This window comes from Schistocerca nitens, chromosome 7 (assembly GCF_023898315.1).
Source record: "Schistocerca nitens isolate TAMUIC-IGC-003100 chromosome 7, iqSchNite1.1, whole genome shotgun sequence".
Lineage (NCBI taxonomy): Eukaryota > Metazoa > Arthropoda > Insecta > Orthoptera > Acrididae > Schistocerca > Schistocerca nitens.
In genome coordinates this window covers 383,553,526-383,568,995 of record NC_064620.1, presented here as the reverse complement: position 1 = coordinate 383,568,995, position 15,470 = coordinate 383,553,526, and the positions used below count along the sequence as shown (strand labels likewise).

General features: G+C 44.9%; 1 protein-coding gene across 1 annotated transcript in view; it reads right to left on the bottom strand.

Annotated features, from left to right (window-relative positions):
- The window catches only part of LOC126194768 (protein turtle-like), a 914,596-nt gene that overhangs the window by 278,885 nt on the left and 620,241 nt on the right, over window positions 1-15,470 (bottom strand). The window contains exon 4 of the mRNA XM_049933054.1: window positions 14,126-14,277. Coding sequence (XP_049789011.1) covers window positions 14,126-14,231 — 106 coding nt within the window. The 5' untranslated portion in view covers window positions 14,232-14,277. The remainder of the gene's footprint in view (window positions 1-14,125; window positions 14,278-15,470) is intronic.

Below are 15,470 nucleotides of genomic sequence, written 5' to 3'. Positions count from 1 at the left end.
CCCACTCTTAATCCTGACGACTCGACCACCTGAACCCTTTCGTCTCGAGGCATATGTAACAACCGCCTCCCCCCATTCCCAAACCCTGTATTCATTTACAATTGGTGTCAGAAGTGCCAGTATACTCTACATTTGATGACCAGAAGTGGGATCACATACATGAACATTTAGCTGTCAACGCAACAAATGGATAACTCTAAAGGCACGTCGATGATATCCTTCCCTTCTCTGGTGGTAGCTACTCCTGTACAATACTCTATAAACTCAGTCTGAATAGGCCTTGGAAGGCCGAACGGTACCGACCGACCACCGTGTCATCCTCAGCTGTCAGGCGTCACTGGATGCGGATGTGGAGGGCCATGTCAGTACACCGCTCTGCCAGCCGTTGTCAGTTATCGTGACCGGAGCCACTGCTTCTCGATCAAGTATCTTCTCAATCGGGCTCACAAGGGCTGAGTGCACCCTTCTTGTTAACAGCGCTCAGTAGACCTGTACGGTTACCCACCCAAGTGGTATCCAAGCCCGGAAGCCCTTAGCTTCGATGATCTGACGGTAACCGGTGCTATCACTGCAGCAAGGCCTGTGGCACAATTCTCTATAAATACTAAATTATTACACGCAGTAGGCCTACACTTAAAGGAACAACGCAAGGCATCCGCAGTACGTTACTGACGCTGTCCTAGAAAGCAGGTTCAACTTGCTTTGCCTTTTTAATTATGAATCAGCAGTACATTGGTAGTGATTGGTTAAATGTGATGAGTACTTGTGCAGTTTGGTGTTAGAGTGTGTGATCGTTTAAAGTCAACGAAAGCAGAGGCTTAAACCCGTTGGCGGCCAGTAGCCTACCTTCTCGAGTATTACCCGCAGGACAGACAAGCTTGTATGTCCATCCTTGCGACTGATGGTCTGTGGGACTTCAGCCGTTCGCTTACATAATAAAATGAAACACTGACAGCCGCCGTTTTGATGTTATTTTATTGTATTGCAATGTATTAATGTTATTAAGTTAATTATAATGTTACATAATTATATGCTATATAGTTACATATTTAATATATAAAATAATTACAATATAAAATAATTAAATTATGATGATGCTATCATTACTGTTTGTGCATACAGGCCTGAAAATTTCGTACTGAGCCACCGAAACTGGTTATAATATAATAAATAACATCTAAAGAACGGCGGTAGACTAGCTTGATGTCCCCATCCAATGTACAGATTTTCATCAGAAGAGTCTCACAGTCTCATTGCAAAAATTTTCAGTAAGGTATAGAATGTAAACCATGGAAAAGACGCACCAATCGATCGTAAGGAAATATGTCGCTTTCATTCGCCTTTGCGGAGGAATCCTGAAGAAAAGTTCTTCCACTATTAGAGCTGAAATTTTCGTGGTCTTTCTTTTATCAGATTTCCTGCATGAAAAATACTCAATACATTATTTTTTTTAAAAAAATTGTTGATTTCATTTTATTAGACAGTGTATATTTTCAAATTACTCGCAATATGTCCATGATACGCGGAAATATAATATACAATCAAAATTCTACAGACGACAGAGGATTTTAAACTGAGTATTTTGTGGCAGCTGACCAACATTCGGTATGAGATCTTCAAGGATCGGTGGGTGCGCTTGAGGAATACGTTTATAAAACACATGTGTCATAGAAAACAACTGTCTTCCACGTGGATACTGGTGTAACCACATTGAAAAACAATAATCTTCTATGATGTGTCCACCGGGGAATTTAGCTCTATTTAATATTCGTGATTGCTTCTCGACGATGGAGAACTTCTCGCCAAAGAAACTTGTAGATGTGCGATATAACTGCGGTACAGCAGAATGTCCTAATATATAGAGAGCTAAGGATTTCTTCACACAGTAAAACCCGACGTGGTGATAGATCATGTGGAAGGAGAGTTACCAATACGCACCTGTCAACTAGCCCATGAAAGAATAGAGCGTACTGGTTGAATAGAAATTAGATACCTATGAAAATACTGTACAAGCGGTGGAAAAAAATGGAAACACGAAGAATATAATACTTTATCAAGCCTAATGCGGCACAGGAAACACGTTGACATTGAAATCAGCTTCCAGTTGTCTTGCAATGGATAAATACGTGTTCTGTATCGTTTTCAAGGGAATTTTATACCGTTCTTACCGAAAAATAGTGGCAAGTTAAGGAACAATGATGGAAGTGGATAGCCATCGTGCATCCTTCTTTGCAAAATAGGCCTCAAATCGTCAATAACATTGAGATCTGGTGACAGCGGTGGCCAGGGCAGATGCAACAATTCACACTCGAGCTCACAAAACCACTCCTGGACGATGCGACCTGTGTGAACAGAGCCACATTGGGGAACAAACATTATTCCATGGGATGGATCTGGTCAGCCAAAATCGTCACATAATCCTTGACAGTAATGCGACTCGCAGAGTAACCTCAGCGCCCATGGAATACCACGATTTCGCTGCCCATATCATCGCCGAATCCCACACTGTGTCTCACTCTTCGGATGTACGTAAACTCGGGCAGAAGTTGGAAACTGAGTGAAACAACATTCACCAGACCAAATGACTTTCTTCCACTGCTCCATAATCCAGATTTTAGGGCTTCGCGGATTGGCCTCACTGACGAGTGGTTCTGGAATTCCAGCTCGCTCTGCAATTTACAGCTTATGAAGCTCTCCCTTCACGTTGTTTGGGTGCTGACGCGGTTGGTGATTGGGACATTCACTTCGGCAGTGACTTTTGCCGCTGTTGTCCTATTTTCCTTACAATCCTCTTCAATAATTGTCTGTCACGATCACCCAGCACACATTTTCGTCTGCGTTGTGGCTTAGAGGATGATGTTTCCCCGCTTTCCCTATATGTGGTAACATTTTCGATACGGTGCCTCTTGGTACACCAAACACTTCGGCTGCCTTGGCTACTAAAGTACCCATAGTACTAGCACCAACAATTTAGCCACGTTCGAATCCGATAATCTCCGACGAATGACCTCACAACTAGACAGAAAGATGTTCTGACCACGACTGACGCTTGCAACGTACTGAGAACATCGCACAAGTACCGTTCGTGGTCAAATACAACAGCGCAACCTGCAGGCATCTGAATTTGTGCTTAGGTATGTATTTCTCGTGGTGTTTCCATGTTTTTGTCCACCGCTATATGAAAACAACGGAGTCAAATGATAATGAACCTATAGTTATATTCTGTCAAAGGATTATCCATACTTGCTGTGAGAGTGTCGGTCGCCACTTGAACAGTTTCTATGTGTATTAATTGTTGCTACACAACTGGCCATTAAAATTGCTACACAAAGAAGAAATGCAGATGATAAACGGGTATTCATTGGACAAATATATTATACTGGAACTGACCTGTGATTAGAGCAATTTGGTTGCATAGATCCTGAGAAATCAGTACCAAGAACAACCACCTCTCGCCGTAATAACGGCCTTAATACGCCTGTGCATTGCGTCAAACAGAGCTTGGATTTCATGTACAGGTACAGCTGCCCATGCAGCTTCAACACGATACCACAGTTTATCAAGAGTAGTGGCTGGCGTATTGTGACGAGCCAGTTGCTCGGCCACCACTGGCCAGACGTTTTCAATAGGTGATAGATCTGGAGAATGTGCTGGCCAGGGCAGTAGTCGAACATTTTCTGTATCCAGAAAGGACCGTACAGGACCTGCAACATGCGGACGTGCATTATCAGGCTGAAATGTAGGGTTTCGCAGGGATCGAATGTAGGGTAGAGCCACGGGTCGTGACACATCTGAAATGTAACGTTCACTGTTGAAAGCGCCGCCAATGCGAACAAGAGGTGACCGAGACGTGTAACCATTGGCACCCCATACCATCACGCCGGGTGATACGCCAGTATGGTTGACGAATACACCCTTCCAATGTGCGTTCACCGCGGTGTCGCCAAACACGGATGCGATCATCATGATGCTGTAAAAAGAACCTGGATTGATCCGAAAAAATGACGTTTTGCCATTCGTGCACCCAGGTTCATCGTTGAGTACACCATCGCAGGCGCTCCTGTCTGTGATGCAGCGTCAAGGGTAACCGCAGCCATGGTCTCCGAGCTGATAGTCCATGCTGCTGCAAACGTCGTCGAACTGTTCGTGCAGATGGTTGTTGTCTTGCAAACGTCCCCATCTGTTGACGCAGGGATCGAGACGTGGCTGCACGATCCGTTACAGCCATGCGGATAAGATGCCGGACATCTCGACTGCTAGTGATACGAGGCCGTTGGGATCCAGCACGGCGTTCCGTATTACCCTCCTAAACCCACCGATTCCATATTCTGCTAACAGTCATTGGATCTCGACGAACGCGAGCAGCAATGTCGCGATACTATAAACCGCAGTCGCGATAGGCTACAATCTGACCTTTATCAAAGTTGGAAACGTGATGGTAAGTATTTCTCCTCCTTACACGAGGCATCACAACAACGTTTCACCAGGCAACGCCGGTCAAAAAAATGGTTCAAATGGCTCTGAGCACTATGGGACTTAACATCTGAGGTCATCAGTCCTCTAGAACTTAGAACTACTTGTGCCGGCCGCGGTGGCCGTGCGGTTCTGGCGCTGCAGTACGGAAACGCGGGGCTGCTACGGTCGCAGGATCGAATCCTGCCTCGGGCATGGGTGTGTGTGATGTCCTTAGGTTAGTTAGGTTTAAGTAGTTCTAAGTTCTAGGGGACTTATGACCTACGATGTTGAGTCCCATAGTGCTCAGAGCCATTTGAACCATTTTTAGAACTACTTAAACCAAACTAACCTAAGGACATCACACACATCCATGCCCGAGGCAGGATTCGAACCTGCGACCGTAGCAGTCGCCCGGTTCCAGACTGTAGCACCTAGTACCGCAAGGCCACTCCGACCGGCCCAACGCCGGTCAACTGCTGTTTGTGTATGAGAAAACGGTTGGAAACTTTCGCCATGTCAGCACGTTGCAGGTGCCGCCACCGGCGTCAACCTTGTGTTAATGCTCTGAAAAGCTAATCATTTGCATATCACAGCATCTTCTTCATGTCGTTAAAAAGCCAAATGGTTATTTCTTACCATTAGTTTTCTGTCTCGAATCACAAGGTTAAAAATCGTCTACAACTTGTACAATACTGATCCTAAAATTGACAGGCTCTTAACTATAAAGGCTCATAGGAATAAACTAGTTTGGTTTTTATGAAGTGCAGAAGGCCGAATGGTCAGTATCTAACAGATTTAACGACGATTCTTCTCCCTGTGTGATTTTGGATACCGTAAAACCGGAGCCGTTAAGAAACGTCGACTCCAAGTTAGTGACAGGAAAATGCTCTTTTTGCGCCAGTGGAACCGTTTAAAGTTGTACCCTATTAGGAAGAGTGCTTTTCCACCTACGTCTCCGCGTAGCTATACAGGGTGGAGAAAAATTGTGTCACGAAATTTTAACCCTCGATAGCACACACGTCACCTGCGATTTAGCCACCTTGGATACATCGCGATCTCCGGCAGGCGAAGCATTCGCGGTCGTGCGTTGTCCAGAGCATCCGGCAACAGGACAATCCCACGGCCAATTGGGTCGCGTGGAACCAAGTTTCCGTAGTTTAAAAATGGTGCGTTGTCGACCTACACAACAATGGTAATTTTGGTTTCTACTGGCATCAGCTATTCAGGGTTAAATTTCCGTGACACCATTTTTCTCCACCCTGTATAGTACAACGGTTTCATTGATACGGCTTAGCGACCCGAATGGTCATTTCCAAGGCTATGTTGGTTAGTCAACTATGAATTAAGCCTGCTCCAGAACATTCACCAATAAATGTAATTATTTCTGTGTTAACAGTGAAACTGTCTCCTGAAGTTTATCGTTGAATTTGGCCACTAGCTTTCGTGAGAGAAAATCATGTCAACATGTATTAGATATTAGATTCTTTCCAGTCCACTGTTGGCCGCGTCGTCGGTCAAAGTATTCATCTGTAGTGTGCACATGGTGGATGAGTCCATCACCTGATCTCGTAGCAAACTGTTAAAATCAAGACCTAGTGTAGAAACTGCACAAATGGCACTTTTCAGAGTTGAGCTGAATGACTACGAAACATAGATTTCCTCTCCGAGCTCTGATAAGATTTGGATGGTTACATAGTCATCTGTCACTATTGATGCGTGTACCGAGATTTACCGATAGTCTCAGATGGTTTTCCACGGGGACTGGAAAAAGAGAGGAAGTTGGCGACAAATATGGTTAATTCATAGACGTATACACAACTCATCATACTGTTTTTTGTCACTACTTATTTCAGTGCGCCGCACACCCTTCCCTAGTTTTTAAGAGAGATATCTAAAGGCATTTGTGTGTACACTTGGAGAAATTGGTTTTTATTAGGAAATGGGGGGCAGAACAGGGGAATTTCTCTTATTCTTTTACGTCAGGCTGCCGGCGAGTGCCATGTTAGTCTACTGGAGTTTTGTACATTCGGACTGTTAAAACGAGGTCCGCGACGTAGCCTGTACGACGTGAACTTTCACGCTTCCGTAGAGAAGATACTGAGATGGTATTTGCCAAGGTGACTGCCTGGCTCACTCGGTAGATGGGTGTCCTGAGCCATGGCAAAGTGCGCAGTGCTGAGTGTGACCTCAGCAACAGGGACGTTTGCTAGTCGACACTGGACACGCAAAGTGCCCATGAAGGTGGCGTGCAACAAACTTTAGATTGGCAGGAGGCGTACCACATGCTTGGATATGCAACTGATTAGCATTTCAGTACAACCACAAAAAAGGTAGAAGTAACGCCACCTGCATTCTGTATACGAGGAAAGAACACGAAGCGAGTTTCTCCGTCAGAAATCGCAACTGAATGTCGTTTGTTTGTGGTACGATATGTGTTATGCCGCATGTAGGAAGGAGAAGCGTCTACCAGCACTTCTTGGGCTGAGACAAATGTATCATCATGCAAAGGCACATACAAGCAGATCTGGCCACGCAGTTTCCCGTATGTATGTGTATGTGTGTTTTGGGAACTCTTGAGTTGGCAGCCCCCGTTAGCATCACATACGTCAGCGACGCAAAACCGTCAACGCACCATCGCTGGGTTGCGTAAAGGCTTATGAGGATACCATATCACCTGGAGTGCCAAGTTCTTTCCGAGACAGAGTTTAGTTCGCCATTTTCGAGTCGATAATGCGAGATTTTACGAGCTGAACGCGTGCGTTTCCAAAAATATAGACTTGGAGTCTAGAGTCGAGTATGCAAGCGTGGTGCAAGGGCAACTGTAGAGAATCTTGACTGAAATGAAATAATATTGAATGTTCTGATAATTAGAAGTGAGGTAAATGTCGACGGAAAGCAGGATGTCCAAGCGCAATATAAAAAATATATGAATATTTCTTAGAATTCATAGGAAGAGGAGTTATGAAGATAGTTGCATTAGATTGAAATGACTGAACAGTTCAACGTTAATAAGTGCACACGGGTGACAAAGAAAGGTAATTCTCCTAAATGGGGTTGACTTAAGATTCAGAGTTACAATAATCGAAGAAAAAGCGGTGAATACCATGCTGTTGTGCGCCCAAAATAATTTGTCACCACCAACCAGAGTAAAAATAGTTTTGTAAAGAACATAACGAGTGTGAGTGTGGACTGAAGTACTGTTAGGTTGAATTTGTTATCTGGTTGATGATGTCCCATACTCCGAGGAGCGTAGGAGACGATGCGAGAGACCGCACAGCCGTACTAAGCAAGGTCCTAGCGAAGGTGGTTTGCCATTGCCTTCTTCCGACCGTAATGGGGGTGAATGGTGATGATGAAGATGACACAACACCACCCAGTCATCCCGAGGCAGGAAAAATCGCTGACTCCTCCGGGAATCGAACCCGGGACCCCGTGCGCGGGAAGCGAGAACGCTACCGCAAGACCAAGAGCTGTGGACGTTATCTGATTAACAGTGATTTTACTTGCAAATTAAGTATTAAATTTAACCCATGACATTATGTTATCTATTAAATTACAATTAAGACCACCTCTGTAGAGGAATGGTGGCAATCAGCATAGCACAGTGTGTTCGGTCAGGGCATCGACCCCTCTGTAATAAGAAAACGGAGTGAAGTTTTCATCGACGGAATTTGAGAAGTGTCCTGTGACATTCGCACGGAACTGCTGAAGCAAAACGACGAAGAAAGAGATAGAAAGAAAGAAGGAGGAGGAACGGTTAGCGTCGCTGGCTTTGGAGTGGACTGACACAGGTTTGCCTCCCGGTACCTCCTAAGATTTTTTTCTGAGATAGGGAGATCTGGAAAGGGTGTCAGCTCGAGGCTAAATGAGGAACTGCACGATTTAAAAAGCAGCAGTGCCATCACGATTCACCTACAGGCAACAAAAGCTCGAGGAATTGGGGACATGTTGATCAGATGTTCCACGATCATACGTACTGCCTTATCGGCACCAGTCGGAACAGGCCTAAGGCCTAACACCCCTGAGTGTTGTTGTTGCAGTCAAATTACTGTGAACGGTGCTTCAAAAGATATTAAAGATCGTAACTGGGAAATGCGATTGCGATAGGCACACAGCCCCACTTCTGAACATTCACTTGTTCACCTGCTTGTAACTAGTTCGTTCTCAGTTCAGTAATTTCCGATAATTTTAATTAAATTTCCGACTGCTAAAATATGCCTTCTACGTATAGCGAGGGCTGGAGAGGTATTGTAGGCTGGAGAGAGGAATGGATTGAAAACTGGTACCTGTGTCCTTAGCGTTGCCAGGTGTGAAGATTCAGCAGGATGTCCCGACCTTAGGGATGTCATCATCCATTCCGTATAGGCCTTATGTGGGGCACCAAATGTGTGACTATTGGGCACTGCTAAAAATTCAGAAATGAGCATTTACTTCAAAAGTGGTGGAGTATAGAAAAGTTCCGAGTTGGGTTTGTGGACGCGTTGATGGTGGTAATCAAGATACAATACAGTGAGTTTGGAGGTTGCTATCAGCCGTTGAACTAAAGCGTCACCTCACTCCATATTGCAAATGGTTCAAATGGCTCTGACCACTATCAGACTTAACATCTGAGGTCATCAGTCTCGTAGAACTTATAACTACTTAAACCAAACTAACCTAAGGACATCACACACATCCATGCCCGAGGCAGGATTCGAACCTTCGACCGTAGCAGTCGCGCGGTTCGAGACTGAAGCGCCTAGAACCGCTTGGCCACAGCGGCCGGCTCCATATTGCAACTGTACATTTCGGAAACATAGAGCGGCTTAGCTCCCATTCCTGTATTATTACTTGACAAGACTTCTCTTGCGCTGCAATTAATACGAGGAACGTTCAGTAAGTAACGCAACATATTTTTCTCGGCCAGTTTCGGTTTGAAACATGCGGAATTTGTTGTGCCCCTATAGTTTCACGAAGTTCCGATAGATTTCGGCACTATACGTAATCTTGAAAATAGCGTCTGTAAGGTACGTGTGTTCCAAGCTGAGAGCTGTTATTGAGTTTCTCTTGGCGGAAAGCCAGAGCATCACATATAACCCTAGGCGCTTGCAGAATGTCTACTGGGTCTTGGCAGTGAACAAAAGTACAGGGAAGCATTGGGAGAGGCGTCTGTAATCATCGCAACAAGGTCGTGCAAACCTGTCCGATCTCCCGCGCGCCGGCCGGCCGCACACAACTGTGACTCCTGCAATTTTGGAACGTGCGGACACTCTCACTCGAGATTATCGACGGATCACAGTTAAACATCAAACACAACGCTGCTGAACTGGACGTCTCTGTTGATGGTGCAGACACCCAGTTGAGGTGCTCAAAGGTGGGTGCCCGATGAGTTCCTCGCCGACTAACCGAAGACCGTGAAGAGCAACATAGGACCGTCTGTGCGCAATTGCTTGCGCTTTACGAGTGTGACCATGACAAGTGTTTGTCGATCATCATCACAGGCAATGAAACATAGGTTTATCACTTCGAATCGGAAGCAAACCAGCAATCCATGGATTGGCCGCACATCACCTCCCTGCCGAAGAAAAAGTTCAAAGCCGCACCCTCAGCGGGTAAACTCATAGCGACGGGCTCCTGGTATTCCGACGGGGTTCTTCTGTTCGATGCTCTCCCTCACGGTGAACAATCAACTCTGAAGTGTAGTGTGCTACTCTGAGGAAACTGAAGAAACGGCTTTAGTGTCTCTGTTGGCCCAAAAATGCAAACTATCTTGTCCTCCAAGATAACGGAAGTCTGTACTGCCAAGAGGAGCTCACAAAACTTCATTGACCTGTTCTTTCTCTTCCCTCCTACAGTCCGGATCTCGCACCTTCCGACTTCCATGTGTTTGGCCCGATGAAGGAGGCACTCCGCGGGAAGCAGTACGTGGATGACGGGGAGGTTATTGCTGCAGTACGACGTCGGCGAGTAGAGTGGTACCACGCGGGCATACAGGCTCTCCCCTTAAGGTGGAGTGAGGTTGTCGCTTTGCACATTGTAGTCAAGAGAGTGGGGAGTAATATGGTGTAGTGGAATCTCATTAAAACCAACCTGCATTCAGAAAAAAAATGTGTTGCATTACGTATTGAACCCTCCTCGTACTCTCATTCCTTGGCGGTGAGCACCCCTCACGTTCACCCACTTTTTCGTTCCGTGCTTCCGTTTTAGAAACAAAACGTTCGAGGCACGTGCGTTTACAGTGTATACGCAACGCCGGTCGCCGTTTTCCATTCATCCCGTCAGTGAAAATACAATTGGTGTTTTCCAGGTGTTTGGTTTTTTACTGGACTGTTCGCTATTTCAGCCTCGTGTTCGGTACTTAGTACCGAAGTATGTGAGGTCCGGTATTTTTAGAATTCCATTCACATCACTAATTTATTTCTTGATTGGCGAAATCAAGTCATAAAAATTTGGTGAACTATTGCCAGCCGACGCGTGCTTCGTTCATAACCTTGAATGATCGCCGTCCGTCTCTTTCTTCTCTGCATTCAACTGTTGCCGCCCGAGCCCGCCATCCTACAGCGCGCACCAGTTAATCAGTTGAATCTCAGAGTGGAACATTTATGTTTTGACTTTACTGTGTACAGTATCTCATATGCCTTTCTAACCTATAAAAAACGACAAGCATCGCAGGTGGGGGGGGGGGGGGTATTGTAGAAAACATTGATAATGATAGCTTATGCGAAGAGATCCGTATGCTAAGTAAAATTTTGGAACAATTACAAAGTCAAACTTCTTCACCCACAAACTCGTTTTCGTGGACGATATTTTAAACGGAGAAGAAACGCCCAATATAAAAAAGTCAAAATGATAAAGGCAGTTCAATGCAGCAATGCCTATGTGGAAAAGAGTCTACAGTCGGTTGATCACCTGTGGCCTGACGCTAGAAACAAATTGAGTGTCGATACGATAAAAGCAGGCATACGTATTCGTTACAATCTGGAGTTTTCAACATGCAGCGACTTTTACCAAACAAGTTGGAGGCAATAAAAACTTGTTGAAAGCCATAACTAGGAATAATGAATACAATTTTTAATGTTTATAAAGTGTTTTATTGTGTTCACCGTCAACCCTTAGCTCAGAAAATGCTTCCGCCAGACAATGTTTGACAACCCTACTGGTAAGTGCTTTACAGAATAGGTATGTCTTTCGAAACGCAGCAGATACAAAGAATTTGAATGAAGCGAAATTCTAGCTACATATTTTATGTAACTACACTAACAAGCCTAATTGGAAATTTGAGGTAAGTTCCTATGGGACCTAATTGTTGAGGTCATCTGTCACTAAGCTTACACACTGTTTAATCTAACTTAAACTAACTTACGCTAAGGTCGACACAAACATTCATCCCCGACGGAGGACTCGAACCTTCGTCAGGGGAGGCTCGGGAACTATGGCAAGGTGCCTCAGACGTCACGGCTACCCCGCGCAAAACAAACCTAAGCATCGACTCACATTACATTTTAAACAGTCGTTAGTATTCTTAAAAAAAAGAAAAGCATACTATTTTTACTGTACGTGTGTGTTTTTTTATTTAGCTCCTTTTCGTGTTAGGCAAGCTTATGGATCTCAGATGTCAGGGAGATTAGTGAAAAATCCAGTTTTATTTCCTGAAAAATATGTTTCATTACCCACCTGAAGTTGGTATTTTTATAAAAAAAACAGCATTTTTTAGTACAATTGTACCAGTGTACCAATTTTGTTCACAATATCTATAGACAAGTTTAATTTAAAGTTCCTTGCCGCGTTTGTCTGTCTGATCTTCAGGTTAATCTAAAGTACTAGTGCAGGGATTTTGATAAGGTCTCCACTAATAAAAATGGCTCTGAGCACTATGGGACTCAACATCTTAGGTCATAAGTCCCCTAGAACGTAGAACTACTTAAACCTAACCAACCTAAGGACATCACACACGCCCATGCCCGAGGCAGGATTCGAACCTGCGACCGTAGCAGTCCCGCGGTTCCGGACTGCAGCGCCAGAACCGCTAGACCACCGCGGCCGGCTCTCCACTAATAGACAGACTCATTCATGAGTAAGATTTGTGTATATAATTTATTACCGCTATGCTAGAAAGATCGTCCGGCTCTAGATACATAGCACATTCCGTGCGAAGCTGGTGCGGTTCGCTAGTTTAATATACACATATTACAAAAATGTGTGTGTGTTTGTGTGCATGAAAGTTCCACATCTCCTCCTGAACCTCAGGACTCATTTCAGCCAAACTTGTTACACATATCCCTTACCGTTTGGAAACAGTCGCTGTGAGGGTAAGAACCACCCATCCATAAAATTTGTGGGGTTTGGGGGAGAAGCACTGTAACCCACGACGCGCGAACACCCATAGTTTATTCATCCAGTACTTGAGAACGAGAGCAGTTAGTGACTCGCAACTAACTTTATTCATAATTTCAAACCTTTTCGAAACTTACCGTCACTGACAACTCCCTGAAAATGTTGAAAGGAAAGAACTTTATCGCTAACTACTTTTTGCTGTTCATGCACTAAAACTGGCGCACGGAGCGTGACGTTATAATTTATTACTTTTTTACTACTAAGAGTATTCGCGAGACGATTTGCAGACAGTGTCCACATATACCACTGAACGTACCAGAAAAATTATATCATTGCACGACACTTAGTTCAGGAGATATATCTTCATAAACAATGAGATGCGTGAAAAACTGCCGCATCACTCATTAGGTTTAAATTTATTACTCCTTTAATACAAACTCTGTTGATAACACATTTTGCGGACAGTAGCCACATATACCACTGAGTGTACAAGGGAAATTATATCGGTGTACGACTCATAGTTCAGGAGATGTGACGTCATAAACATTGAGCCGTGTGAAAACGAATGCAGGGCGAAGTTCGTTAGAAATGCTGGTGCAACATGTGTACAAATACGGGTGAAATATGTTGAATATATGTGAAATGCACGAGTGAGGATTGGCGAAGATGGGCAGAGACAAGGAGGAGGGAGAGGTAGGTGTAGAGAGGAGGGAGGACATGATAGGTAGAGATAGTGGGATGATGGAGAAGCACAATGAAATGGGGGAGGAGGAGATGGAATTAGGGGGAAGGAGATGGACAGAGAGGGAAGGAGCAGATGGATAGTAGGGGGAGGAGCAGATGGAGAGAGGGAGAGGGTGGAAGGTGGAGGAGGAGATGGAGAGTGAGAAGCGTAGGTGGAGACTGATAGAGAGAGGGGGTGGAAGAGGTGGGCAGATGGGGTGGTAGAGATGGACATATAAGGGGGGAGGATAAGATGGGAACAGAGAGGGAGATGGACTAATAGAAGATTACAGTAAATACAGTACATACCCGGGCAATGCTGATTACTCAGCTAATATACTATAAGAAAATGCTTTCCTAACGATTGGAAACTTACATCCATTTAGGCCCTTGTCCCGCAGACGTTTTAAACCTACATTCCAGAAGTTCTTAGTTGCTGTTTATTGGATCTGACTGCAATAGTTCTATCGTAGTTTCCTGCAATGAAAAATGCTGTATTAGCTGGAAGTACACATATGGCAATGGTCCAGGAGAACTAAATCCGTAGTGATAGCACGGCTCTTCAAGGTGTGGTATCAGCCCGCAACCTGCCAGGTGTACCTGTTTGGCTAAGAATTGTTGTAGAGTGACTCACCTAAGGGCGCGAGTAGGAGTAGGCTGAAGTGCGATGCGGCGAGCGACAGCAGCAAGGTCACAGCCTGGCGACACCACGTGACCACTCGGTCCACGCGCATGCCCATCCCTCTGTTTCCATAGTCACTGTTAGAGCGCCGGCGAGACCATCACCTGCAACACAGTACACCAGGCTGGCGTCAGCAAACGCGCGCGTCAGCGTCGAAGTGTTTGCTGCTGCTGCGTTTATACTACGTATGTTATCACTATCATTTTAGGGTCGTAGCTATTTTTTTTACAGAAACAGCATCAAAGAGTGCAAACTTTTGCAAATTCATTATAAAAAGAACAGATTTTAAAAAGCATAAAAACGACTATAAACATGATAAGACTGTAACAACTGAAATAATTTTGGAATAAGACATAGATGATCATCCATACTATACAGGGTGAACCAGGAGGAGCTGTCGATATTCCGGAATATGACAGAATCGTTTATTTGAAGCAAAGAAAGTGAGCATCGTTGGCCGGGAGGCCCCATCCAGGGAAGTTCGCCGCCATGTGCAAGTCTTATTTCAGTCGACGCTACACTGGGCGACTTGCGCGCCGGTGATAAGGATGAAATGATGATGAGGACAACACAACACCCAATCCCCGAGCGGAGAAAATCTCCAACCCGGCCAGGAATCGAACCTGGGCCCCGCTTGCATAGGAGGTGAGCACGTTACCATCCAGCTAAGCAGGCAGATTGAAACAAAGAAAATTAATACGGACATATGCCTGCCCCGAATGGTTTATGACCTACAACACCTACACTTGGTTTTGGGCTTGTGGCGCGCGCACGTGTCTTACCCACTCAACCTCTTTGACGTTTTATTCTAACCCAACCTACCTCGTTGCTTTCAACCTCTTTGCTCGGATGTCTTTTTGCCATTAAAGTAACTCTCTGAATGTGCAGCTGTCCATGGTGCGTTGTGAGTGAAGCAGAGCGAAGGACTTACAATATATCAGAGCTGTATCGGTTAATTGTGGTTGTACACACGCTGGCTGAAATGCCACACATCTACACATGAACAATATGCAGATATAGTGTAAGTTTACGGCTCCTGCGATGGTAGTGTTATTGTTGCTGTTGAAAAATACCGTCGGCGCTTTCTGACACGTCGAATTCCTGATTGTAGATTTGTTACCGCAGATTTCAGCACATTGCGTGAAACGGGTATTCTTCCACGTTCCCATTTTTCTGCTGAATGTGTAGTTCAACAACACATTGTTGAAATGGTGCAGCGTAGTCCTATTACCAGCAAACGGGTGATTTTCTGCACGTGTAAGTGCCCCAGGAACATTTGTACGGCGATCGTTACACG